Here is a 27,205-nt window from a genome sequence, read left to right on the forward strand (position 1 = left end):
GAGATATGACTTAGGTCTCTAGGACTGAAGGAGAAACGAGAGGAGGGGATGTGACTGACGGAGGGCTTTGTAAGGTAAAAGAGCCCTGGGTTCTAGCCTCAGCACCACAAAAACAAAAATGAAAAAAACTAAAACTGCCTTATATTCCCCAAATTATATTCCTAGTTTAATGTTGTTTGGGCATCTTAACATTTCCCCCCACTCAGAAATTAGGGTGAGGGAGCATGTGCCCCGGGAACCCCCTGAAAATTGATGCCAGCAAACGTCAGTGAACAAGCGAGTAGGTCAAGGTCGGAGCTACGGAAAGTCTGCCCAGGAGCCAGCCCAGACCCAGCAACTTGAGACCGAGACGCGATTGTTTGCTCGTGTGAAGGCCATCACCCGAAACCAGGGGCCTCCCGCCTCTTGCCCCAGCTCTGGACCAGAGCTGGGCGGACAGACAGGTTTCCAAGCAGAAGCCACTGCTCCTCCTGGGCGCTTTATTGGGGGCTTCCAGTGGTTTCTATGCATGAGCCGCAGTGACACCCAGACCCTTTCCCGTCATGCAAAAGGCACAGGGAAGTGAGACCCGGCCAAGGGGGCAGCAGGAGGGGAGGCAGAGACCCCCCTGCGTGCAGCATGGGGGATCCCCAGGAATCGTGGGGAGGTGGGTGGGAAAGGAGGCGGAGAGGGACCCACCCCTGCGCTTGAGCTGGGACTGACCTCTGGGAGAAGGTCAACATGGCTTTTGCTGAAGGTCCCACCGTCCAGGGTGGAAAAACTCAACTCAAGGCAGGAAGTGGAGGGCAGAGAGAGGGGCGGTGGCCTTCCGGGGTTTCTACTGAAGTGCCAAACGGGACACGCTGGCCACATCCGGAGCAGAGCGAGAGCGTGTGCCCATGGGATCCGTCCCAACCATGGTCTGTTTTTTTTTTTTGGGGGGGGGCACTGCCTTGGCTCGAGCCAGTGCTTGTCTTAGCCCACGTCCAGGAGAAGAAAGGAGCCCCTTCCGATCTTCAGGGGCCTCCCACGGGGGTCTCTGGCCCTCCAGCCCCAGCCAGAGGTTAGGAGTCGGGTCCTGGCGTCGACTGTCCTGTGGAAGAGTTCCCTGGCAGGAGGGAAGGGGAGGCGAGGGGTCAGGGTCTCTGAGCCCCCAGCACCTACCAGAACCTGGGCCCTGGTGGATGGAGCATCCCGGGACTCACCTCGGATCCTAACCAGTCCCCACAGTTCCGTCTTGAGACCTTGAATCCAAAGAAAAGGCACCCGTGTTTGGTTTCTGGTTTTCTCTCTCCCTCGCTCCTTCCTCTAGTAGAGCCGCGGCTTCAAGTCACGGCGTCGGCGACATCTACTTCTAAACTACGGAATGTCTTCACACTGACAAGAACTACTCGGGACGAGGTCGGGGAGGTGCTGTCCGGCGTTCAGGGACAGCGAGTTACTGAGGTCGTTGGGAATCACACAGCACAGAGACACCGACAGTCACACGCCAAGCCCCGGGCCCGGCTCTAGATGTATTTTTTCTTGAGGTACCAGTAGGCGAAGTAGCCCATTCCGCCCAGGGAGCCCATGAGGAAGGACGCCCCGAGGAAGGACGGGGGTTTCCGCTTGACCAGCCGGAAGGCGTTGGGGATGACAGCCGACAGCAGCGTGGTGTGGATGTCACCCAGGACCTTCCGGAAGGCAAAGCGTCTCTGGACCCTCTCAAAGAAGGACTGCAGGTTGGGCCGGCTGCCATCTTCCCAGTATTTCTTGGACAGTCCCAGGAACTTGAGGCGGTGCAGGGTGGCTCCCAGGAGGACGTCGGCGAGGGTGAAGGCACAGCCACAGAGCCACAGCTCGCACTTCTGGCCTGCAGCGGAAGAGAGGGACCGCACTCGCTCCTCTCCCGGCACCCCTGACCGCGTCCCCGCCCCTGTCCCCGAGGCCTCTCCTCCCCGTGAATGAGTAATGCCCATGTCCATATGAGTATGGACTACCTCTCTCCTGCGCGTGCGTGCGTTGTGTGGTACTGGGCAGAACCCAGGGGCATCTACCTCCGAGCTACACCTCCAACTCCCTTTTATTTTTCTTTTGAAACACGGTCTTGCTAGGTTGCGGAGAGTCTTGCTGTGCTGTTGAGCCTCTCTTCCAGCCAGCAATCCTCCCGTCTCAGCCTCCCGAGTACTGGCATTACCGGTGCGCGCCACCACGCCTGGCTGCTGCCTCTATTCCACTTTTGCCTGCCTGCCTTCCGTACTTCATAATAGGGGTTGAACCCAGGGGCATCCTACCCCTAGGCTACACCTCCAGCCCCATTTCCCTCCCCCCGCCCCGTAAACTCTCTTCAATGAGAAAGTAAGCAAATCAGAATGGAAAAAAAAAACGCTATAAAATTCCAGCTGGATATTACTGCCCACCAAAATCTGAACCCAAGACTTGTTCTACTTATTTATTTATTTATTTTAATGTATTTATTTGGTACTGAGAATTGAACGCAGGGGCATTCTACCTCTAAGCCGTATCCCTAGCACTATTTTATCTTTTTGTTTTGAAACAGGGCCTCACTAAATTGCTAAGGCTGACCTCTAACCTGTCTCAGCCCCCCATGTGCTGGGATTACAGGTGTACACTACCACATCCAGCATCCAGCATGTTCTGTTCTGGTTTTTTTTTTTTTTTTTTTTTTTTTTTTTGGTGGTACTGGGGTTCCTGGAAGCCCTTGTACCTCCGGGCTACACTCCCAGACCTATTTTTACATTTTTATTTGGAAACAGGGTCTCCTAAGCCAGCGCGTGGGGCTGGCTTCGAACCTGCGCGATCCTCCTGTTTCTGCCTCCCAAGCGCGGGGATTACAAGCGTGCGCCACCACGCCCGGCTTTGTTTTGTTTTTTTAAGGGCCTGGTATTAACACATATTATAAAGTGGTTAAGGAGTTGGACATGGTGACACATGCTTGAAATACCAGTACTTGGGAGACTGAGACAGGAAGTTTGCAGATTTGAGACCAACCTTAGCAACTTAGCAAGGCCCTCTGCAACTTACTAAGAACCTGTGTCAAAATAAAAATATACCGCTGGGCGTGGTGGCGCACGCTTGTAATCCCCAGGCTTGGGAGGCAGAGACAGGAGGATCAGAGGTTCAAAGCCAGCCTTGCTGGTTTAAGAGACCCTGTTTCCAAACAAAATATAAAATAGGTCTGGGAGTGTAGCTCAGAGGTAGAAGGGTTCCATCCCCAGTACCACCACCAAAAAAAAAATTATATATATATATATATATATATACACACACACATACATATGTACATATATATACATATACATGTATATGTATATATGTGTGTGTATGTATATATATGTATGTATATATATACATACATATATATATATGTATATATATATATATATATATATGTATTCGAGTGTAGTGGTGCACGTTTGTAATCTTTGCATTTGGGAGGCTGAGACAGGAGGATCGCGGTTCGCAGACAGCCTCAGCTACTACTTAGTGAGGCCCTCTACAACTCAGTGAGACCCTGTTTCAAAATAAAGAATAAAAAATAGGGCTGGGGGTGTAGCTCGGAGGTAGAATGCCCCTGGGTTCCATCCCCAGTACCACAAAAACCAAAAAAAAATAAATAAAAATATAAAACATAAAATAGTACTGCACATAATTAAATAAACAAAAAACAGTTAAGGAATAATAGAATACTAACATTCTTTTTTTTTTGTGGTTGTGGTACTGGGGTTTGAACCCAGGGGAATTCTACCTCCGAGCTATACTCCTATCCCTTTTTATTTTTTATTCTGAAACAGTCCTGATAGGTGGCTGAGCGTCTCACTACTTGCCGAGGCTGTCCCCTAACTCGTGATCCTCCTACCTGAGCCTCCCAAGCACTAGGATGACAGGCGTGCACCACCACGCCCAGCTACATTCGTTCTTTGATATAACCCAAAGAACAGAAGCTGGGCTGGGAATATAGCTTAGTGGCAGGGCATTTTCCTAGGATGTGCAAGGCCCTGGGTTTGATCTGCACCGCTGAGGGAGGGGGAAAAAGCCTAAGAAGAGAACTCACCATATGGCTTTATATTATTTATCAACATGTGCAAGTGGCGTCTAAAATTAGCCTGTGTATTTAGAGCACACTTGGTACAATGTGTCTCCTTCGGTTGTTTAGATTTGGAATTTTGGGGCATCTTTGGTCCCCAAACCTTCAGGTCTCCTCCCTGACTTCAGCTTCCGGTCCAATTCCTTTGCCCAGGTTTAAACCACTCTCTGGGATCTTGGCTTCTGAAGAACCACGGCTCCGCCCACTGCGCTCCCCAGTAAGCCACGCCCCTCTGCCCTCTGACCCCTGCTGCCCCCTCCGAGGTGTGCTCTCTCGGGAAACCTGCTTCTCTCCTTTGGACAGGCCCATCCTTCCGGCTCAGGAATTCACGAACCCAGTGCCCCCCACGCCCCAAACCCGAGCCCCCTTCACTGCGTGTCCTCCTGGTACTGGGGATGGAACCCAGGGGCATTCTATCTCTGAGCCGTTGACCTGGTGGTGTGCCCTGTGTGCTGGGCGCCAACACATGACAAGACTCCGTGCCTCCCTCCGAAGGCTCATGGCACCGCAGGAGGGGTGGCGGGAGTGGAGCTCTAGCGGAAGTTTCTTGTGGAACGTGTGACCCTCATGGTGACCGATGGAGCTGGACGTGGTGGCGCAAGCCTGTAATCCCAGGACTTGGGAGGCGGAGACAGGAGGATCACAGGTTCGAGTCCAGCCTCATTAACTTAGCAAGACTTCAGCAACCTAGGGAGACCCTGTTTCAACAAAAAATAAAAAAGGCCGGGGGGTGTAGCTCAGAGATGGCACACCCCTGGGTTCAATCGTGAAAGAAAAAAAAAAGAGAAAAAGAAAGGAAGGAGGGAGGGGTGAGAGAGAAGGCAGGCAGGCAATGATGAAGCTTGGTTGGAAGGACCTAGAAACAGTGAGTGAAGGTGGCTCTCTGAAGGAGAGTTGCTGTATTGGGAAGGACTGGCCCGCGCCGTGAGACGTCAAGGACGCCTGTCCAAGTGGGGGGCGAGGGAAAGCGTGTTGACGGGGGTGATCCAGCAGAGATGTAATAGGAGAGGGGGCCATCGCTGATGCGGTGTCCATGGGCGCAGGAGCGCGGATGGATCTGGTGCCCTGGGACGGGCTCAGCCTTGGCTACTTCAAGGCCACTTCGTCCTTGCTAATCTACTCTACCGTGTGTGACCATATGTCACCCAATCTAAGTGACCGTCGGATGTAAGATACCCAGCCCAGAGTAAGAGAGTAATTAAATGACCGCTAGTTACGAGGGCGCGGTGGCCCACACTTGTAATCCCAGTACTTGGGAGGCTGAGACAGGAGGATCTCAGGTTCGAAGCCAGCCTCAGCAGCTTAGTGAGGCTATCGGCAACTTAAGACCCTGTTTCCAAATAAAATATGAAAATAGGTCTGGAGGTGTAGCTCAGAGATAGAAGGCTCCTGGGTTCCATCCCCAGTACCAACACACACACACACACACACACACACACACACACACACACACACTCGTAAGAAACATTTCAATCTCACAGGTGTTTGTGGGGTTGGACAAAGATGCAGCTGAGAGCTGGCAGGACACCGCGCGCACGTGGACGCTGCTGCTGGCGGGTGGGGAGCTGTGGGACCAGGGCCGGGAAGCTCTCTCCCTGGTGCTTTGACTTTCTGGGTGACACAGAAAGGCGCATCTGCGATGAGGATTGGGAAGTGGTGGGATGAGGGCAGGGCCTGGAGGTGGACAGGGGAGGCCGGCAGCGGCGTTAAGGCTGCCTGGGACCTTAGAGCCACATCACAGTGTTCTGCAGCCATGTTAAGGACAGTTCAGGGTCCCGGGTACAGGTGCTGACGCAGTGGCGAGTCAGGTTGGCCAGGACTGAGGCCAGCAAGCTAAGAAAGCAGGAGGTGGGCAGGGGCTTGGGCGCAGGCAAGGAAGCGTTCCTGAGGACTGGGCGGGAACCCCTGCTACTGCCACGGGGTGACGGAGGGGAAGAAGCAAGGAACGAGAGGTGGACTTCCTAGGTCCAGCAAGGGAGTGAGTGTACACACTCAAGAATCAGGCAGGGAGGGGGCCCTCTGTGCTTTTTGATTTTTTGTTTGTTTGTTTGTGTGTGTGGTACTGGGGATGGCACCTAGGGGCATTCTACCTCCGAGCTGCATCCTCAGCCCTATTTTTTATTCTTTATTTTGAAACAGGGTCTCACTGAGTTGCAAAGGGCCTCACTAAGTAGCTGAGGCTGGCTTCAAACTTGCACGATCCTCCTGTTTCAGCCTCTCAAATGCTGGGATTACAAGCGTGCGCCACCACGCCCGGCTGTGGTTTAGACACTGGGCCACACGGAGAAGCCAGCGAGGGAGATGAGCCGGGGTGGCCGGCGGTAGGGCATGCCCCAGTGAGTGGGGCGCAGCGCCCTGCATCCTCACTACAACCCCAGCAAGTAGGTGTGATTATTGTCCCCAGTGTACAGATGAGGAAACTGAGGCACAGAAAGGCAAAGTACTTGGTCAAAGCCGCCCAGCTGGCAAGTGACAGAGCAGAGCCTGGACTCACTCCCGGGCCATCTGGTTCCAGAGTCTGTGCTTGTGACCATCACACTCTCTTCTGTCTCCCACATGTGAATGTTCACGGATGTAACGTGTCTGCTACGCTCAGGCGCGTTCCCATAGCGCATGCTTGGCTTGGGCCCGCACGTAGACCCATCCGTGTGTCCGCATCCTGCAGTGTGCGTGCTCACCCCTGCATCTCCCTGCACCAGTCCACACAGCAAGGGTGTGTATACACGTGACTGTGGGCACGCGTGCACGTGTCCACGTGGTGTGTATGTGTACATGCGTAGAGTACGCTCCTGTGCACCTGGCTGTACATCTGCAGACATGCTCTGAGCATGCGTGTGGGGGTCACTGCTGTGCCTGTGTTTGTAGGCGACACTGACAGGTACCATGCGTGGCCACATGTGCCTGTCCGGCGTGTCTCTGGAGTGCTGACCTCTGCATTTCTCCTTTCTTCCTGTTGTGAATTCCTGTCAACAAAGCCCCGGGCCGGTGGCTGGCGCTTTTCTGATTCCTGCGGCTGGTCTCTAGTCACGCCTTAAGCGCAGGCCGCAAAGCCCAGGAGAGCCCTGGGCGCTGCGGGTCCGATCACATTTCTTGAGTAGGCTGGCTTCCCACTCCCTGTGGAGGCCGCTGTGGTGTCTCGTCTTCCCTCACCTCTCAGCCCTGTTCCTGAGTCTTTCTCGGCTGACAATATCATCTTAAGAATCATTCAGAAAATCTCAGCCTTTACACACGAAAGCTCAGTCCTCTCACCAGGCCCCAAATGGTTCCAGAGGTTCAGGCCTTGGCTTCCTGCGGACCCTGGAGGGCCCTTCCGTCCTCTACTCCCGAGGCCATCCTCTGCGACTGTCCAAAGCTGCATACCTTCAGTTTGCCTTTCTAGGTCCCCTGCCCCCGCCCCTGCTCCCTGCTCTGTGCCCAGGAGGCTGGCCTGCTGGGTCTCCACCCCTTTAATCTGGACTTGGCAGTGTTACTTGCCCTGTGCCTTTGGACTTCAGTGACAGGAGCAGAAGCTGGAAGAAGGTTTGCATCTCAGGTCTTAGCTCTCAAGCTGTTGTTGGTAACCCTGTGATTGCCTCATGTGAACGAGCCCGGGTTAGTCTGCTGGATGAGGGGTCACTGGACCACTGCCCTGCTGACACTAGCCAACTGAATGCTGGCTGGTCAAAATCACGGAGCATAGCCAGTCACGCCACTGCGGGATAGAGACAAGCTGAGCCCAGACCACCCCGCAAGCCACGAATCATGAACAAACCCAAGAAGAAACCAGCCCCAGCTGGGCACGGCGGCGCACACCTGTAATCCCAGTACTCGGGAGGCTGAGAGAGGGGGATTACAGGTTCAGAACCAGCCTCAGCAACTTAGCCAGACCCCCAGAAACTTAGCCAGAGCCTGTTTCCAGATTAAAAAAAAAAAGAAAAAGATCTGGGGATGTAGCTTAGAGGAAGAATGATCTGGATTAATTCCCAGTACCACCACCAAAAAAAAAAAAAAAAAAAAAGGAGAAACCATTATCTTTGCCAACTCTTTGAACTTGGACTTTCAGCCTCTAGCAGTATGAGGCATTAGGTTTCTGCTCTTTTTTGGGGGGGAGGGGTACTAGGGATTGAATCCAGGGGCATACTATTTCTGACCTATGCCCCAGCCCTCCCTTTTTCTGAAACAGGGTCTAAGCTGTGGACTGCCTCGGTTAAGTTACCGAGGCTGACCTCGAACTTGTGATATTCTTATCTCAGCCTTCCAAGTACTAGGATTACAGGTGTGTGCCACCACGCCCAGCCAGGTAGGTCCTGTTATCCCCGTGTATATAGGGAAACCAAGGCTCAGAGAGGCTCTAGCACTTGGCCAAGAGGCCAAGCTAGCACTTGAACCTAGGTCTATCCGACCACACAGCTCATGATTCTAACCAGCCAAGAGCTCTCCGGAGATCTTGGGGCCGGGAGGCTAAGACTGGGCAGACACCCACCCTCGTTCTCCAGCTTCCTCTTCTCCAGCTCGGCCTCGATCTGGTCCAGCACCATGGCCAGCTCCCCGAGGATCTTCTTCAAGTAGCTCACGTCGTCATGCTCCAGGATCTTGGCCTGTGGCAGGACAGGCTCACCGGGTCAGGACACAGGGCGGGAAGGAGCTGCGCTAACCCCCTTCTGCAAACCCAGCCCTGCTCGGCCACCGTCACAAAGCACTGTCGTGTGGGGCTTCAGCAGTGCGCCCAGTGCCTGTCGTGGGAATGGTATCTCACACCTCCAGCTGCGTGGAGGGGTGGCTGCCAGCGGCTCACAGGCGCCCTTCTTCCAGGGAAATGCTCTTAGCCAGTGGGAAGCCCCCTGGCCCAGACACACTTGGGAGGTTCCCCCCAGACCTCACAGCCCAGCAGGCAGTCCGCAGCCAACAGCCACCTGATATGGGTGCATTCAAGACTGGCCCTGCTGCAAGGTGGCAGGCCATGCTGTGCCTTTTATGCTCTGGCTCGGCCACTTCCCTCTTCCTCCCGTCCTCGCTGGATGCTCCTCAGGGCATCCTTCAGTTCCGCCCCTTCCCCAGGAACCTGCAGGGCTGGGCACTCACCATGAGCTTCTTCTGTTTGGAAAGGTAGGGCTCGGAGAGCTGCGGCTCCTCGTCATGGTCCAGTTTCATGAGGTCCGTGGTGGCGTTGGCTAAGTGTCCTGAGAAGAGAACAGGAAAGGTCTCATCCCGACACCCAGGACCTCCCACGCCTTCCCCACACGACTGGGAGTCTGTGCTCCCAAACAGCACCCACCGCTGAGACTCAGTGAGCACCGCGCAGGGTTGGACGAGACACCGCCATGCCCTGGGCTCCGGCTAGCAAGAGAGACGGGCACGTAGAGGAATCTCCATGACGCAGCGTGGAGATGGGCAAGGGGGAAGGAACAGGGACCAGAGGGCCACCTGCTGGGGCAAAGGGCCAAGAGACCTGGCTAGGAGGAGACGTCACCTGCGGATGAGCAGGAGACACCGGAAACAAGTGGAACCCGAAACCCGGGCTCCGCGTCCCCCAGCCGCCTGGCCTCGCCCTGCAGCGCCTCCTCCCCCATAGAGCCGAGCAGACGCCTGGGGAGGGGTCCCCAGGCCCCCACCTCACCCAGCCCCGGCCCGCGAGCCCGTCCTCATCTCTCACATACTTCCCCACACTTTCTTTTTTTTCTTTTTCTTTTCTTTTTTTTTTTTTGGTGGTACTGGGGTTCCTGGAAGCCCATCTATCTCCGGGCTACACTCCCAGACCTATTTTATTTTTGGAAACAGGGTCTCCTAAGCCATCGCGGCTGGCTTCGAACCTGCGCGATCCTCCTGTCTCTGCCTCCTAAGCGCGGGGATCACAAGCGTGCACCCCCACGCCCGGCCCTTCCCCACACTTTCTTCCTTCCTTCTTTCTTTCTTCTTTTCTCTTTCTTTCTTTCTTTAGTTTTTTGCAATACTGGGGGTTGGACCCATGGTTACTCCATCACTAAGCTACAATCCCAGATCCTTTTATGTTTCTCCTTCTTTAATAATAATAATAGTATCTTCAATAATAATATATTCTTCAATAATTATTATTAATTATTCTTTATAATAACAATTATTATTATTGAATTGGCATTGAACCTAGAGGTACTCCTCCTTGCAGTTACATCCCCAGTCTTTTTTTTTTTTTTTTGGTAGTACCCAGGATTGAACCCAGGGGCATTCTACCTCTGAGCTCTGAGCTACACTCTCAGCCCTACTTTATTTATTTATTTATTTATTTATTTATTTATTTATTTATTGTGGGTCTGGGGATGGAACCCAGTGGCATTCAACCTTCGATCTACACCCCCTGCCCTCGTTTTTATTCTTTAATTTGAAACAGGGTCTCACTAAGTTACAGAGGGCCTCACTAAGTAGCTGAGGCTGTCTGTGAACCAAGATCCTCCGATCTCAGCCTCCCGAATGCTGGGATTACAAGTGCACGCCACCACGCCCGGCATCTTTCTATTTTGAAACAGGGTCTCACTAAGTTACTAAGGCCGACTTCAAACCTGCAACCCTCCTGTCTCAGCCTCCCAAGTACTGAGATTACAAGTGCGCGCCACCACGCCCAGCTTCACCTGGATGATTTTAACCCACCCCATTTTCCCTCTCTTCCCACCTGTGCCGGAGACAGGCTTTCCGTGCACCCATGTGCACACACACATGCGCACATGCGCACACGCACACACACGTGCACACACAGCCTCTGCCTGAAGCTCATCCCCGGCTCCTCCTCTCCATACCCTCAGAGAATGTCCCAGCTCTCACTTGCCTTCAAGGAGCCGCAGAAGCCATCTCCTCTCCTCCTTCCCTGCTCTTTCACGGAGCACCCCCCCCCCCCATGGCTCCCGTCCCCTGATGGTACATTTCAGTCACTCCAAGTGCTTCCCATTCCCTGATGGCGCCAGACCATGCCGAACCTCCGGGCCTCTGCACACTCTGCTTCTTCCTCCTGTAATAGTGGTAGCCTCTATTCCTGAGACCTCCTTCCAGGCCCAGCCGAAAATCACCTCCTCCATGAAGCACTCCTGGGTCCTGAAGCGGATTCTGCCTTTGATGTCTTTTTCTCTCTCGCCTTCTGCCAGGGAATGCAAACCCAGTAATCAGGGCTTCCACGGCACAATGCCGTCTACCTATGGTCCTTGGAAGAAGTCTCCCTTGCCCTCGTGCGGTGCACCACCTATACTGCTTGCTGTACACGGGAACTGTGACCCTAACATACTTGGCTCTGGGTGTATAACCGTCCCGCTGGAATCTAAGGTCCTGCAGAGCCATGGCTCTGTCCCTTCATCTCTGTTCCCTTAAAACCCAGCTCGGGCTGGGTGTGGTGGTGCACACCTGTAATCCCAGTACTTGGGAGGCGGAGACAGGAGGATCGCAAGTTCGAGGACAGCCTTAGCAATTTAGCAAGGCCCTGTTTCAAAATAAAAAAAAAAAAATAAAGATGGGAATATAGCTTGGAGTTGGAATTCCTCTAGGTTCAATATGCGGTACAAACCAGGCGCGGTGGCTCACGCTTGTAATCCCAGCACTTGGGAGGCGGAGACAGGAGGATCCGGGTTCATGGCCAGCCTCAGATACTTAGTGAGGCTCTTTGCAACTCAGTGAGACCCTGTTTCAAAATAAAGAATAAAAAATAGGGCTGGGGATGTAGCTCAGAGGTAAAATGCCCCTGGGTTCCATCTCCAGTACCAAAAGAGAAAAGAAAAAAAAAAAGCAGTACCAAAAAAAAAAAAAAAAAACCCCTCAATAACCAACCAACCATACAAACAGAACAAGCCCAAGCCCAGCTCAGGCTTGGCACAGAGCAGCTCTGAGTGCTGGATGAAGGAAGGAATGGGGTGAGGGAGCCTTTGCCCTCTGCGGTTTCATCACCCACCACCCCATCCCTGGCTAATACCGTCCCCGGGAAACACACCCAGCCCTCCCAGCTTCCCAGCCCTCCCAGCTTCCCAGCCCTCCCAGCTTCAGGGCTGGAAGTATCATTGATGTTCTAGGAAGGTGAAGGTCAGCACAACAGCTCTCTTGCCCCGTGGCCTGGGGCAGCCGCTGGGTGGCCTGGGGCAGCCGCTGGGTCTCATTACTTTAGGCGGGTAGGCGGGGCCCAAGGAAGCCTTGGGCTGGGTGGGGGTCACTGCAGCCTGGCTCCCGTGGACCCCTCCTCCCCATCCGGGCTGAAGTCCTCAGATGCTCTCTCCTTCCTCAAAGGAGGGGCCAGCGGGGGCCGGCTTTAGATCCTCACGGCCTTCAAATGGCCAGGAGAGGGCAAGGGGCCCCCGTCCCCCAGGAGCTGCGTCCGCCCCTGGGCCAGGCAGCCATCCCTGCGCACCAAAAATAGCCATCGATCTGCTCTCAGGGGAGTGAGCTGGTAAAATGCAAACCCGCTCCTGTTACCTCCATCCATGTTTCTGCACTGCCCTCTGCCTGATCCAGCCTCAGACACGACCACTGTCACCGCCTGCGGGCCAGGCGTCCACACACCAGCTTTCGGGCCCTCGTGGACGGCGCCTGTGCTCCCCAGAGCCCGGTGTGGCTGTCCTCACCCCCCACTGCCTTCTGCTTGTCTTCAGATGTCCCCATGACCCCAGAGGCTGGGGTGGGCAACTGCGAGGGTCCCCAGACCTCATGCTGCCCACTGCTTGGTACTAGATAAAGCTTATTGGGCTGGGTGTGTGGCACACACCTATAATCCCAGTACTTAGGAAGCTGAGGTAGGAGGATGAGAGGTTCGAAGACTGCCTCAGCAAGTAGAGCAATCCCGTTTCAAAATAAAAATAAAATAGGGCTAGTGGGTGTTACTCGGAGGTAGAATGGCACTAGATTTTATCCTTAGTACCACCAAAACAACAACAAAATTGGACCGATTCATTTTTGTACAGGTTATACACACATACTTGTTAAAAATTCAACCAAGCAGGGCGTGTTGGCGCATGCCTATAACCCCAGTACTTAGGAGGCTGAAAAAGTGAGGATTTCAGGTTCAAGGCCAGCCTTAGCAATGTGCAGCAACCTAGGAAGACCCTGTTTCAAACAAAAAATAAAAAGGGATGAGGGAGGCAGGCATGGTGGCTCATGCCTGTGATCCCAGTACGTGGGAGGCTGAGACAGGAGGATCACAGGTTTGAGGTCAACCTCAGCAACTTAGTGAGGCCCTTTGCAACTTAGTGAGACCCTGTTTCAAAATAAACCATTAAATAGGGATGGAGGTGTAGCTCAGAGGTAGAATAACCCTGAATTCAATTCCTAATACCACACACACACACACACACACACACACAATCAAATAGTAAAGATGGTATAGTAACAGCAAATCCTCTGCTTCCGCAGACCCTGAGCTCTGCTCCCCAAAGGCCGGCACGACTGGCAGCTATACATCCTTCCAGAAACACGCCCTGCTGGGAGGGCTCAAGGGCCACCCCTTTAGGTACATGAACAATCGCACACTAGACGGCTTGTAATCGACTCTTTCCCCTTTCACCAGTATGAGAGCATTCTACACGCCTGTTATTTTGTAGACATCTGCACAATATTCTGTTACTTGGAAGCCATAACTTATTTGCCAAGTCCCTGAACCAAGCACAGCTGGGCTATTTCTAGTGATCTTTTCTTGCTGTGACTAACCGTGCTGCAGGGGCTATCTTTGTACAGGCTTGTTGGCACACACGCCCGAGCGCACCCTCAGGACAAGGCCCAAGGCATGAGCTTTTCAAGGTTTGATACAGTGCTCTCTTGAGAAACTCTGAATTTTCTAAGCCTGGCACTTAATTACCTAATCCTTGTCTTTGCTCCCAAGAAACCGTGACCCTGGGATGGCAGAAATGGTGTCTGTCCTTATCTGTCCCGGCCCCTGTCGGACCCTCATACATGTTGTTGACTAAGGGGGACAAGACCGCATCAGTGAGTCCTGAGTCCCATTCAAGAGGATTCTACAGGGCCGGGGCTGAATCCTACAGCCTGAAGCCCCTCCCCGCCTCTGAACGCCAGCGGGGCAGAGGAGAACGAGAGAGGGACGGAAGGTGACCATTCGCCACGCAACTAGGCTCTGCTAGCGACCCTGAGTCTGTCCTATCTGCGAGACCCCGAGGTGTCTGCAGGGAGCCTGGCTGAAGTCTATCAGCGGCTGTGGGCGGGCCCTCTGACCACCCAGCTCCATTCACGTGCTGCTGAACACAAAGGACGAACGAGGCCGTGGGCAGGTCCATGTGGTTAGGACGGCACCCGGGCAACCTTGAATCAGAAGCCAGGGACCCCGCTGGGGGCCTGGTCACCCCTGGGCCGCCTCCCTTGGTGATCATCCCAACCCAGAAACCACTCAGCTCCCTCGACGCCATCCTCGGGGTCCCTTCCTGGGGCCCGCCCCAGGTGCCCATGGCTGGGACCGTGTGTGTGTGTGTGTGTGTGTGTGTGTGTTCCTATAGACAGCAAAAGCCCCTGCAGGACAGATGGCCAGGAGTCTCTGTATGGGGGTGACAGGACAGAGCAACGGCCCAGGAAGGGGCATGAGAGGGGCTTTCAGAGAGGGACAGAGACGTACTCAGAAACAGATGATGGAGACAGAAGCTGGAGAGGGGAGGAGAGAGAGCAAGAAGGGGTGAGATACAGAAACCTCTGGGACAGACAGAGAAGGCGAGAGGGGGAGGAAGACGCCGGGGAAGAGGCGGGCACGAGTGAGAGCTGGGACACCTGTCCCAAGCGGGGGCTCCGGGCCCGCGGCACTCACTGCGGATCTCGGCCGTGGCGTACTTGGGGATCATGGAGTCGGTGGTGAGCTCGGGGTGCAGGATGCAGCCGTGCGTGTAGGCGTCCATGGGCAGCGCGTCCAGCAGCTCGCGGTACTGCAGCACCCGCGCGTGCTGCGGGCTGCCCACCTCGGGCATCAGGGACACCACGTGCTCTGCGGGCACCGACAGGGCCGGGCTGGAGGGGCAACTGGCCCTGCCTTGGCCACCTGCCCCCCACACCCCAGAACCTCCAAATGTCATGCTGAAGCCCCGGGCCCCCTCCTTCCCAGGACTCGGCCGCTGGCAGCTGGAGATCCTAGTCATCCAGTGCCCCCCCCCCGGGCTCTGCCAGGCTTTCCCTCGCCAGGGACAGCTCCTCTCAGCCTCAGAATGTGGCCAAGCAGGGGTCTGGGCTCAGCGTGGCCTGATTTCAAGAAAGGTTAGAAACCTGGATGTTTAAAATTTAAGTCTCAATCCAGCCGGGCGTGGTGGCGCACGCTTGTAATCCCAGCGCTCAGGAGGCTGAGACAGGAGGATCACACAGGTTTGAAGCCAGCCTCAGCTACTAAGTGAGGCTCTCAGCAACTTAGTGAGACCCTGTTTCCAAATAAAGTATAAAAAAATAGGTCTGGGAGTGTACCCTGGTGATAGAAAAGCCCCTGGGTTCCACCTCCAGTACCCCCCCCCACACACACACACAAATTAAGTCTCAATCCAGGTGGTGTCTGGGCCATGCCCTTTCCCGGAGTTCAGGAGGAGTGGGTCTCTGGGGACTCAGGTGGGGCCCGCCATGGCGCTGTGGTTCCTGCGGGCCACCTGAGCGCAACATGTAGCCCCAAGGTCCCTTTTAGGAGCGGGCGGGGCCTTGCTCCCAGCCCCGGTGGGCTTCCCCAGGCTTGCCAAGCTCCGGGGCCCCTGTCTGGGCCGGGCCGCCTTACCTCCTGTGAAGGTGCGCTCCACATAGTCGATGATCTGGTCGTAGTCGCTGATGATGTTGTCGCGGTGGATGATGACGGGCACCTCCTCGCCCAGGTTGAGCCGCATGAACCACGGCTCCTTGTGCTCGCTCTGCGGCAGGCTCACGTCGCGCTCCTCGCATGCCAGCCCCTTCTCAGCGATCACCAGCCGCACCTGCAGGCGCCAGGGTCAGAGCGGGGAAGGCGGGCAGACCGGGCGGGCTCTGACCGGGCGGGCAGGGCGTGCGGGAGGGGTCAGAGGTCACACACAGGAGGGGACACTGTTGCTTGCAGCCCATTCTTGGGCGCTTGGGTGGGGGGCTTTGTCCCAGGGGCACATATCTGGAGACGGGGGAGGAGGATGTTGCCTGGTGGCTAGGGGCTGGGCTCTACACCTGGACACGCTGAGGACGGGATTCCTGGCTGCCTGAGCGTAGGCAAGTGCCTTCCGCCTCTGAGCCCGGGTTTCCTTAATTGAGAACGGAGTGTTAATAGTTCCTGTCTGGCACAGAGATGACACTTAATTTGTGATTATCGTTATCATGATCTGACACTTGTTCTGGCCTCCTGGGGTGGATCTGGCCAGGAAACACACAGAAATTCTAATCATCGTCAGAATCAAGAGTGAGATTTCCCAAGTTACTTGGGAGAACAGAGAGAGGTGGGAAATAATTTCCAACATCAGTTGAACCCTTTATTGTGCCCAAACACCTTCCCACTTGGTTGCGTGGTTGGGTGCTCACAATAGCCCCCCAGGGATTACAAGCATGCGCCACCACGCCTGGCTGGATTGAGACTTAAATTTTAAACATCCAGGTTTCCAGCCTTTCTAGAAATCAGGCCACGCTGAGCCCAGACCCCTGCTTGGCCACATTCTGAGGCTGAGAGGAGCTGTCCCTGGCGAGGGAAAGCCTGGCAGAGCCCGGGGGGGGGCCACTGGATGACTAGGATCTCCAGCTGCCAGCAGCCGCTGGGGGCAGGCAGCATCGGGAATGTTCTCTATTTTTCTTGATGAGAAAACTAAAGCCCAGAGAAGGCAAGCAAATTACCCAAGGTGACAGAGCAGGTTAGCAGCAGAATTAAAACTGGAGTCGTTTCTGACTCCCAAACCAGTGCTCCCTCCTCTGAGGGCTCCCTGTGGGGAGTCCACGGCTTGCCCTCTCCTCAGTCTTTCTTTAGGTATCTAGGGATTCCTAGCCAAACATTTGTGCGGGTGGCAGCTAACAGCCTGGAAGCTGAACATGCTGCTCCTGGCCCTGAGCTGGAAGATGGTTAGGAGTTGTCTAGCCCAGTTGCCTTCGATGTGTGGGCTGAGACTCAGAAAGGATGGCTGGTCCCAGATCCCCTAGCAAGGGGCTGATGCTGGACTCCATCCTTCCCACCTTCCAGGGGTGTCCAGGGGAGAGGGAGGGTGTCCCTGAGGGAGGCAAGGGCTGGTTCTACTGGAGCATCCATGTCCTTCCCGAAGCGGTCCTCCAGAACCTAGGCATCCTCAGCTTCCCGCCCAGACCCCAAAGAGGCAGCGCGGAGCCAGGGCAGGACCTCGGACAGCTCAAGTCCCAACCCCAGCATTCCCTGGGTGACTTCAAATTATTTCTGTGTCTCCAGCAGCAAGTCAGCGCATTAAGCCTTGTGGGATGGTGTCTGCCACACCGTGGGGTTACTAAGGTGTCCTAGGAACCTTGCATTGGACTGGGTTTTGGAGGCAGGCGGGACTTGAAGCTCAGCTGTATTGTGTCCACACTGGCTGCGCCATCAAGGCATGGGGCCTCTCTGACCTCTAGTTTCCATTAAATGAGGAACTTGATCTGCCCCTTCAAGGCTGATGTGAGGTTGAAATGGAGTGGGTGGACCGTCCCGGACAAGGAGGCTAATGCATGGGTCCTAACACTGCCATTCCTGAGCACACATGCATGCACGCGCGTGTGTGCATGAACACACTCCTCTGCACCTCTGGTTGCAGACCTAGAGCAGTCCTCCCCACCCCCAGCTAAGAGAAGCGCCCCCTTCCCATGGGTGGACCGTGAGGAGGGTAGGTGATTTATCCTGTAATTCACCCAACACTCACTCACCCACAGGGTAATCTGCTCATCAGTCAAAGGTGCATCCGCAGGTGGGCCCACGGTGCGCAGAGCCCTGGCCGAGAGCCAGGGACCCAGCCCAACATCCTGGCCAGTGATGCTCTGTGACCTTAGAGCTGCCCCGGCCCCATTCTGGGCCTCCTTCTTCTCATCAGCACCCTGAGGGGGTTGGATTCCTTGCCCAGGGTGCCCTGCAGCCCCGCCGGGAGCTGACGCTGTACTTCTAACCATGCCGGGATCGGGCTGGCTCCACCTCTGTCCTGGCAGCAGGAGGGACCAATGATCTGTCCCCGCTGGGGAGGAGCTGCTGCAGAGAGCCCGCAGCCTGGCGGCATCTGGGTGTGTGTGGGTGTGTGGGCGTGTGCAAGTGTGTGAGTGGGGGTGCATGGGTGAGTGTACGTGCGTGCTCAGGTACGGGTGAGTGTGTTAGCGTGGCTGTGAGTGTGGAGAGCTGTGCCTTGGAGAAGGAGCCAGGCAGCAGCAAGCCGTCCTTCTCCTCCTGTCTGCCTGGCATCTTTTGACCCCAGCAGTCAGACTGCCCAGCCAGCGGGCTTCTTGGGCACCCTGGGACCTCTGAATGGGTTTGGAAACAGACGTGGAACTGGGCTTTGCCCTTGGCAGGTCCAGACAGTTGGATATCCGTCCTGGCAGGACACTTGCCCCAGGGACCACCCCCTGGCCTCTGTCCTGGGGCTCCTGGCAGGCAGCCAAGGAGACTCTCACCTTTAGCTGAGCTGGGGCCAGAGCCACGTGCCCTCCCGAGGGGGAGGGGAGCCAAGAGGAAGCTGAGTTGGAGGGAAGGGCCTGCAGCCACCAGGGCCATCTGCCACCTCGGCCTCCTGGGGGCTCCACCCCCTCAGGCAGTCACCAACCCATGAGAAAGGCTGCGGTCATCTCTGGGTAAACCTCCTTCCCCCAGGGAGTCTGAGAATTGCCCACTTCATTGTGACTGGCTGGGTACCATTCGTCCTCAGCCAGGCCCTTGTTTACGTGATGTCCTGAGTGGGCATCTCTGCCCACCCAGCCGTTCAGGTTGCCATGTGACTTTGTAAATCGCTCTTGGAGTCTCTGAGCCATGGTTGGTTTGTTTGTTTGTTTATTTATTTATTTATTTATTTATTTTTATTTTGTGGTACTGAGGATGGAACCCAGGGGCATTCTACCCTGACCTTACTTTTCATTCACCCCAACCTTATTTTTAATTTTTTATTTTGAAACAGGGTCTCAATGAGCTGCAAAGGGCCTCACTAAGTAGCTGAGGCTGTCTATAAACTATGATCATCCTGTCTTAGCCTTCCAAATGCTGGGATTATAAGAGTTTGCCACCATGCCCTAAAAATGGTTTAATTTTTATTTTTTCTGGTACTGGAGATTGAGCCCAGGGGCATTCTACCTCTGAGCCTTATTTTACTGTTTATTTGGAAACAAGATCTCAGTAAGTTTCAGAGGCCTCACATTGCTGAGGCTGGCATCAAACCTACGATCCTCCTGTCTCAACCTCCCAAGTACTGGGATTCCAGGCCCGAGCCATCCATCATGCTCGGCTTCGGTGACTGTTTGTCTGTGGTACTGGGGATGGAACCCAGGGACATTTGACCTCTAAGCTGCACCCCCAGCTCTAGTGTTTATTCTTTACTTTGAAACAAGGTCTCACTAAAGTTGCAGAGGGCATCACGCAGTAGCTGAGCCTGTCCACGAACTGCGGTCCTCCTGTCTCAGCCTCCTGAATGCTGGGATTACAAGCGTGCGCCACCACGCCCGGCTTAGGGGACAGTTCTAAATAGGGTGGTCCATCAGGGCAGGCCTCTCTGAGGAGGTGACACTGGAGCAAAAGCTTGAACTAGGTGAGGATGTGGTCTGTACTGGGACCCCAGGAAGGGAGCTCCGGAAGCAGTAAGGGGCAGAGGAAACGCCTAGTGCACAGGCCTATGGCGAGGGCGTGGATGTGTTTCAGCTGGTGGTGAGTGCAGCAGGCAGGAGAGAGAGAAGGAGCAGCGCTCAGAAAGGGGCTTTAATGGAGACTCCAGGGCCAAGAGGCCCTGAGCAAATTCAGGATAGAATAGCAATGTATTTATATTCGGTAACGGAAACTGCCACCCGGCACGCGCTTCCTTTCCGGGCGTAGGTGCTAAAGCGACGCGGTGCATGCGCCTCGCTTCCACCATGGCTACGGTACCTCCGACTCGCGACTTCAAGATGACAGTCGCGGTGATGGGACCTCCACCAGGCTGGGTTACGTAAGGGATCAAGGCAGGAGCACACATATCATTATGTAACACCTTTGTTTCAAAAATATTTCGATAGCTGTATTTCAGTATGATTGGTTTCCTTTCCAAGACAGTCAGTCTTTCTCTTCTAATGTAATAATACATTTTATTTTATTCCATTAAAATCAGTATTCTGAGACGGATCCACAGGCCTTTTCTGACTTTGTCCCGACTGGAGCAAGGTCAGGACCTGCAGTAGGGCCCGAGGCCATTGTGAGGATTCTGGGTCTTTCTCCTGAGGACTGGGGAGACACAGCGGGCTTCTGAGGGGGAGGGGATAGCAAAAGGTCAAGCGCAGCAAGGCCAGGCTGGGGGCCAGGGCCCAGCAAGGCCAGGTGGAAACGGAGGCCCTCCTCTGCCTCCTTCTTGCTTTTTTTGTGGTTTGTGTTTTGGCACTGGGGATTGAGCTCAGGGCCATTCTACTTTCCAAGTTACACTCTAGCCCCTTAAAAAAAAAAAAAAAAAAAAAAAAAAAATATATATATATATATATATATATATATATATATATATATATATAAAATTAGCCAGGTGTGGTGGTGCACACTTGTAATCTCAGCATTTGGGAGGCTGAGACCAGCGGATCGCGGTTCACGGACAGTCTCAGCTACTTAGTGAGGCCCTCTGCAACTTGGTAAGATCCTGTTTCAAAATAAAGAATAAGGCGGGTGTGCTGGCGCAGGCTTGTAATCCCCACGCTTGGGAGGCAGAGACAGGAGGATCGCGCAGGTTCAAAGCCAGCCGCGCGTGCTGGCTTCGGAGACCCTGTTTCCAAATAAAAAAGTATAAAAAATAGGTCTGGGAGTGTAGCCCGGAGGTAGAAGGGCTTCCAGGAACCCCAGTACCACCAAAAATAGGGCAGGGGATATAGCTTGGAGGTCAAATGTCCTTTGGTTCCATCTCCAGACCCACAAAATATATATATATATATATATATATATATATATATATATATATATAATTTTTTTTTGGAAACAGAGTCTTGTTAAGTTGCTGAGGCTGGCCTCAAACCTGTGACCCCTTCTGTCTCAGCCTTGGAGTACTGGGAGGCACAGTTGTGTGCCACATGCCTGGCTCCTCGGCTCCTGCTCTCCTCACATCTGCCTGGTCTCAGGACTGTTGCCCCGGGGGAGCCAGACCTGGGTCCCTTACCTCTAGAGATCAAAGGCTGGTCTAGGGGCTCCCCACAGGTCCAAAACAACTCAGAACCTGAGAAGATGGGGGTAAGGGAACTCTTCCCCCCAACTCCCTCCCCGGGACTGAGGATTGAACCCCGGGGTGTTCTACTTCTGAGCTACACCCCCAGCCCTACTTTATTCTTTTTTTTTTTTTTTTTTTTTTTTTTTTTGCAGTACTAGGGATGGAACCCAGGGACATTCTACCTCCAAGCTATACCCCCAGCCCTATTTTTTATTCTTTATTTTGAAACAGGATCTCACTGAGTTGCAAAGGGCCTCACTAAGTAGCGGAGGCTGGCCAAGAACAAGCCCGCACCACCATGGCTCACCCGACCTTCCCTTCCCTTCCCTTCCCTTCCCTTCCCTTCCCTTCCCTTCCCTTCCCTTCCCTTCCCTTCCCTTCCCTCTCCTCCCCTCCCCTCCCCTCCCCTCCCCTCCCTTTCTTTCTTTCTTTCTTTCTTTCTTTCTTTCTTTCTTTCTTTCTTTCTAAACAGAGTCTCACTAAGTTGCGGAGGGCCTTGTTAAATTGCAGGGACTGAGCCGGGCGTGGTGGCGCACGCTTGTAATCCACGCATTCGGGAGGCTGAGACAGGAGGATCGTGGTTCTTGGACAGCTTCCGCTACTCAGTGAGGCTTTGCACAACTTAGAGAGACCCTGTTTCAAAATAAAGAATAAAAAATAGGGTAGGGGGTGTAGCTCAGAGGTTAAATGCCCCTGGGTTCCATCCCCAGACCTGCAAAAATAAATAAATAAATAAATAAATAAATAAATAAATAAATAAATTGCTGAGGCTGGCCGCGAACCTGCGATCCTCCTGTCCCAGCCTCCCCAGTACTGGCATTACAGGCATGCGCCACCAAAACCAGCGGGCAAGGGAACCTCAACCACTTGTACTGCAGCAGCTGGGATGGTCCTCAGAGGCTCGATGTGGTGGGAAACAACTGCACCCCCAGCAGCTCACTCCCATATCACGCCCACCGGCCAGGCGCTGTTGTGAGAGCTTTACACGTATCAGCTCCTTGCATCCCTGCAAACCCCAGAGAGATGGGTCCTAGCACCTACTGATATCTTCATTTTACAAAAGAGAAAGCAGACACAGAGACCGTATGTGATTTGCCCGAGATCGCACAGCTGGCGGGTAGCAATTTTGGTTCTTAAGAAGCTGGCAGGTTTGAGCACAGAAGAATGCATAGCGAGGAAGGGCTGTTCTCCCTGCCTGGCAGGGAAGGAGGGAGGCGGGAAGAACGCTGTATCTTTTTTCTTTTTTGCGGGTGTGGGGATGGAACTCAGGGGAATTTGACCTCTGAGCTACACCCCCTGCCCAATTTTTTATTCTTTATTTCGAAATAGGGTCTCACTGAGTTGCAGAGGGCCTCACTAAGTAGCTGAGGTTGTCCACGAACCACGATCCTCCAGTCTCAGCCTCCCAAATGCTGGGATTACAAGCGTGCGCTACCACGCCCGGCTCTTTTTTTTTTTTTTTAAACAGGGGATTGAACCCAGGGGCATTCTACCTCCAAGATACATCCCCAGCCCTTTTTAATTTTTTTTTTTTGAAACAGGGTCTAGCTAAGTTACTGTGTGATAGCCTCGAACTTGCAATCTTCCTGTCTCAGCCTCCCAAGTAGTGGGATTACAGGTGTGCACCAGTCGCAGGCGTGCGCCTGGCTTGCATCTTACGCCTAGCCCCTCTTTCCTGAAGACCCAATGGGTCAGACCGCACAGCCAGTTTGTGGGGCTGCCAGCGCTGCCTCCCCTCTCAGTCTCGGCCTCCTTGCCTTCCTGACCCCTGCTCTCACTCCTGCCCTCAGAGCGGAGGAGGCCTTGCAGAAATGCATTCAGAGCCCCCCCCAATCCTGTGCCCCAAACCTCCACCCACCGCGGCGCTTGAGAGTTCGCGGTCAGGGGCAGTTGCGTGAGGCATGGTGCTAGGTGTGTGACCGTGTGACATCATCCCACCCTCGCCAACTCCAGAAATGGGTACTGCGCTCACCCGAAAGAGCCAAGGAAAGTGAGACCTAGGCGAGACGCCCGCACGCGTCACCGGTCCCTGGGGTGCAGGGCTGGGGCGGGCCTGGCGTCTGGCTGAGGCCATGTTTTTTGTCTTTGGTTTTCTTGGTGGTGGCGGTACTGGGGTTGGAATCCAGAGGCATTCTACCTCCGAGCTATACTCCCAGCCCTTTTGTTTGTTTTGTAATAGGGTCTCGCTAGGTTCCTGGGGCTGATCTCGAATCCCGCCTCCGTCTCCCAGTGATGGGATTACAGGTGTGCGCCACCATGCTCTGAACTCCACATGTGAGCACGTCCTACATGTTGCATGCTATTCTAGGTGACTCCCTGGGTCCATTTGCCAAAACCTTGCAAGGACCCTATGGAGGAGGCTCTGTCGCTCTTCTCAATGTACAGATTGGGCAACCGAGGCACCAGAGCTCAAGCAACTTATGCAGAGCTACCTGGCTGGTCTGGGGCAAAGCTGAGCTCAAATCCCTGACTGGTCTCCAAGACTGGTCTCTGGACCTGGGGACTGTCCTGCTGTCCTCTGGGTCTAGAACAGCTCCCAGCGCCCCATGCGGCTTCCACCGCCCTGCAGGTGGGCGATTTTCTGCTATTAATAACTCAGGAGCCATTAAGGACAGGCTTCTCAGATGCTCCGCAATGGGGAGTCTCTCTGTGTGCAAGCAAGGCTCATCAGGGCCGGAGGGGAGGCAGGGAGCTTGCCTGCGGAGCTCCTGCTACACATCAGGTTCTTAGCGTACGCCTCTGTCCCCCAACGGCCCCAGCACTTCTTCAGGGGAGGATGAAAAGCCCCCTTTTCCAGATGAGAACGTTGAGGCACAGAGAGGTCAAGTGACTCCTCCAAGGTCACTCAGCCAGGCAGCAGCCAAGCCGAGACTGGAGCCTAGGACCATCCGACTGTGAGGCTGCACCACCTTTGGAATCCACCACAGGCCCTGGACAGGGGGAGGCCTTTGAGGGCAGGCAGGATGCTGACCGGGCTAGCATGGTCAGAGACTTGGTCAAAAGTAGGGTTGTGGTGGGCGGTCCTGACCCCTGAATATACTCAAGCCCTGAGCTCAAGCTGAGTAGGAAATACTCCTTGAGGCAAGCACAGGAGGCTCCCCTGGGAGACGGGATTAGAAGACCCCTTTCTCTGCCTCCTGTCCAGGTCCAGCCGCTGGGGCCTGATTCCTGAGGGTCTGGCTGGAAGAAGATGCTGGAGTCCGGAGGTCAGTCGGGTTCATCTACAACCCCCCAGCACCTCACACAGGGCCTGGCTTCAGTTGGTGTCAGCCAGTGAGTGTGGAATTTATGGACGAGTCCCAGAATGACCTTGGTTCACTCTGGCCCTCCCTTTCCTAGCACTTATTTTTAATATTTTGGTGCTGGGAAGTAAACCCAGGGCCTTGCACATGCTAAATGGAAGCTCTACCATAAAACTACACCCCAACCCCATTACCTAGCACTCTAATGACATCAAAACACCCATTATTACTATTATTATTATCATTATTATTTTATTATTATTATTATTATTATTATTATTATTATTATTATTTTGCAGTACTGGAGATTGAACCCAGGGGCATTCTACCTCTGAGCTACACACCCTGCCCTATTTTTTATTCTTTATTTTGAAACAGGGTCTCACTCAGTTGCAGAGGGCCTCACTAAGTAGCTGAGGTTGTTTGTGAAACACGATCCTCCTGTCTCAGCCTCCCAAATGCTGGGATTACAAGTGTGTGCCACCACACCCGGCTTTATAACACCCATTATTAACAGAGCCTTGGCCCATGGCCTGGCTTACCAATAGCATTATTATTATTATTATTATTATTATTATTACTACTACTACTACTACTATTATTATTATTACTACCAGTAGTAGTAGTAGTAGTAGTAGTAGTAGTAGTAGTAGTAGTATTTGTAATACTAGAGATTGAACCCAGGGCCTTCCACATGCTAGATATCTACTGTATGATTGAACTACATTCTCAGCCCTTTTTTAATTTTATTTTGAGATGGGGCTCACTAAGTTGTCCAGGCTGGCCTCAAACTTGCAACCCTCCTGCCTCAGCTTCCCCAGTAAGTGGGATTACAGATGTGCACCACTGTGCCCAGCCGCCATCAGCACTTTCATGTACCATGTCATCCCACTGTCACAATAGTCCTCTGAGGAAGGGCTGTGTTAGTGTGTTAGCCGTGTGTGTGTGTGTGTGTGTGTGTGTGTGTGTGTGTGTGTGTGTGGTGCTAGGGACTGGACCCAGGGGCATTCTACCTCTGAGCTACACCTCCAGCCCTTTCTTGTTATGTTTTGAAATTTTGAAACAGGGTCTTGCTAGCTTGCTGAGACTGGCTTCAAACCTGCAATCCTTCTGTCTCAGCCTCCCAAGTGCTGGTATTACAGAAATGCACACCACATCCGGCCTTAGCCGCACTTGACAGGTTGTAACACTGAGGCTCTGGAGAGGCCAAGGGACTTGTCCCAAGCTCCGCGGTGAGGGGGTGAGGAGATAGCTCTCTCCCACTAGGGTCCTCCTAGCCTCAAAGTCCTGAATCTTAACGGGGCTGCTCAGAGGTGATTGGCAGCACGGCTTCCTTGGCATCACCCGGTGGCCTGTTAGAAACACAGGGTTCTAGGCCTCTGTGCAAACGAACCAGAGCCTCCGGTGCACAACCCAGCAGTCTGTGCCTTAACCGGGACCGCCTGGTGCTTCTCATTCACCCTGGAGTGCGAGTGGCGCTGGCCTAGAATGCTAAGTTATGCCACCCTTCGACAGACCCGCTGTCAGCAACCCTGAGGAAGGGCTGGCGTTAGGGGTGGCTCATTCTCAGTGTCCCATTCCAGATGACGAAACGGAGTCTGGACCAAGACACAAACCCAAGCCCTTGGGTTCCAAAGCTTGTTCCCTTCACAGAATCTGTTTTTCCATCTGGAAAATTAATGAATGGGACAAAAAGATCTCAAGAGGAGGTCCCGGCACCAGGGCAGTTTAGGCCCTGAGGACCCTGCACTGGCCATGGTGCTGAAGCCGTGCCCGGCTCAGGGCAGCCGCCCGGGGTGGGTGACTGCAGACCGCATCCCTTAGACGCGCCCTGGTCTCAAGCGCAGTCCCGGGCTCGTGCCCAGAAACTGGGAGCCCCAGTGCACCAGGCTGCCCCCAGAGCCCCGGTCTGAGAAGGGTCCAAGGGGCGGGACCAGTCTGTCCCTTTAAGAGCTAAACCCAGATCTGATGGGCTGGCAGGGCTGGTTTGAGAAGCTGGATTAACTCCTTCCTTCTCAGCTCACGCTAAAGTGGGTAGCACCTGGGGACGGGCCTTCCAGCCCCAGCCAGCAGGAGGGGCGCGGAGCCGGGGCCTGGGGGGCCCTGCGGTGTCCCGGACAGCTGCGCAGGGAGGCAGCGTGCTGGACCTTGGAGAGGTTCTCCCTCTTGCCCGCAGCGTCCCCCCAAGCAGGCCGCCTTCCCCGCAGCGCTCACCCCTTCTCCGGCCTTTGTGTCTCTTCCCAGCCCCCCACCCACCCAAGGGACCCGGGTTTTCTGGGAGGGAAACACAGACCACAGATGCTTCTGGACTGGGGACTGCTCTGGGGCCCAGGCAGGGCCAGACACCTCCTGAAGAGCCCTGTGGGCCCTCTCCCGACCTGCGGGCCCTCAAGCCCCAGGCCCCCCCGCCCCCCCCGCAGTCTCCGCGCCTGGACCCCTCCCCCGCCCGGCCCCCTGCCCCTGGCGCCGCGCAGCCCGCGGGGCGCTACCTTCTGCGAGCTGAAGGACTGGGTCCAGTGGTACAGAACCAGGCTCTCCTTGGGCCAATGGGCGGGGCTGGCCGCGTCGGGCGCCTCGGGGGCCTCCACCGGCTTGGCCGCATCGCTCTCCAGCGCGGAGATGGGCCACCAGCTGCAGTTGGTGGGGGTCAGGTTGTTGGGGGTCGCCAT

At 54.5% G+C, this 27,205-nt stretch overlaps 1 protein-coding gene across 4 annotated transcripts; it reads right to left on the reverse strand.

Annotated features, from left to right (window-relative positions):
• Positions 1-1,487: 1,487 nt before the first annotated feature.
• Positions 1,488-27,205, reverse strand: GDAP1L1 (ganglioside induced differentiation associated protein 1 like 1; the record flags this gene model as incomplete). 4 transcript variants are annotated; one of them, XM_080716693.1, is made up of 6 exons in its annotated part: positions 1,488-1,831; positions 8,529-8,643; positions 9,128-9,225; positions 14,790-14,963; positions 15,729-15,921; positions 27,026-27,205. In XM_080716693.1, the coding sequence occupies 6 exons, from the start codon at positions 27,203-27,205 to the stop codon at positions 1,488-1,490; spliced, it is 1,104 nt and encodes a 367-aa protein (XP_080572819.1). The 4 variants fall into 4 exon arrangements, with proteins under 4 accessions (XP_080572819.1, XP_080572818.1, XP_080572820.1 ...); XM_080716692.1 differs by having other exon boundaries at positions 14,790-15,017; XM_080716694.1 differs by lacking the exon at positions 14,790-14,963.

This window comes from Muscardinus avellanarius (genome assembly GCF_963383645.1).
Source record: "Muscardinus avellanarius genome assembly, chromosome: 19".
NCBI lineage: Eukaryota > Metazoa > Chordata > Mammalia > Rodentia > Gliridae > Muscardinus > Muscardinus avellanarius.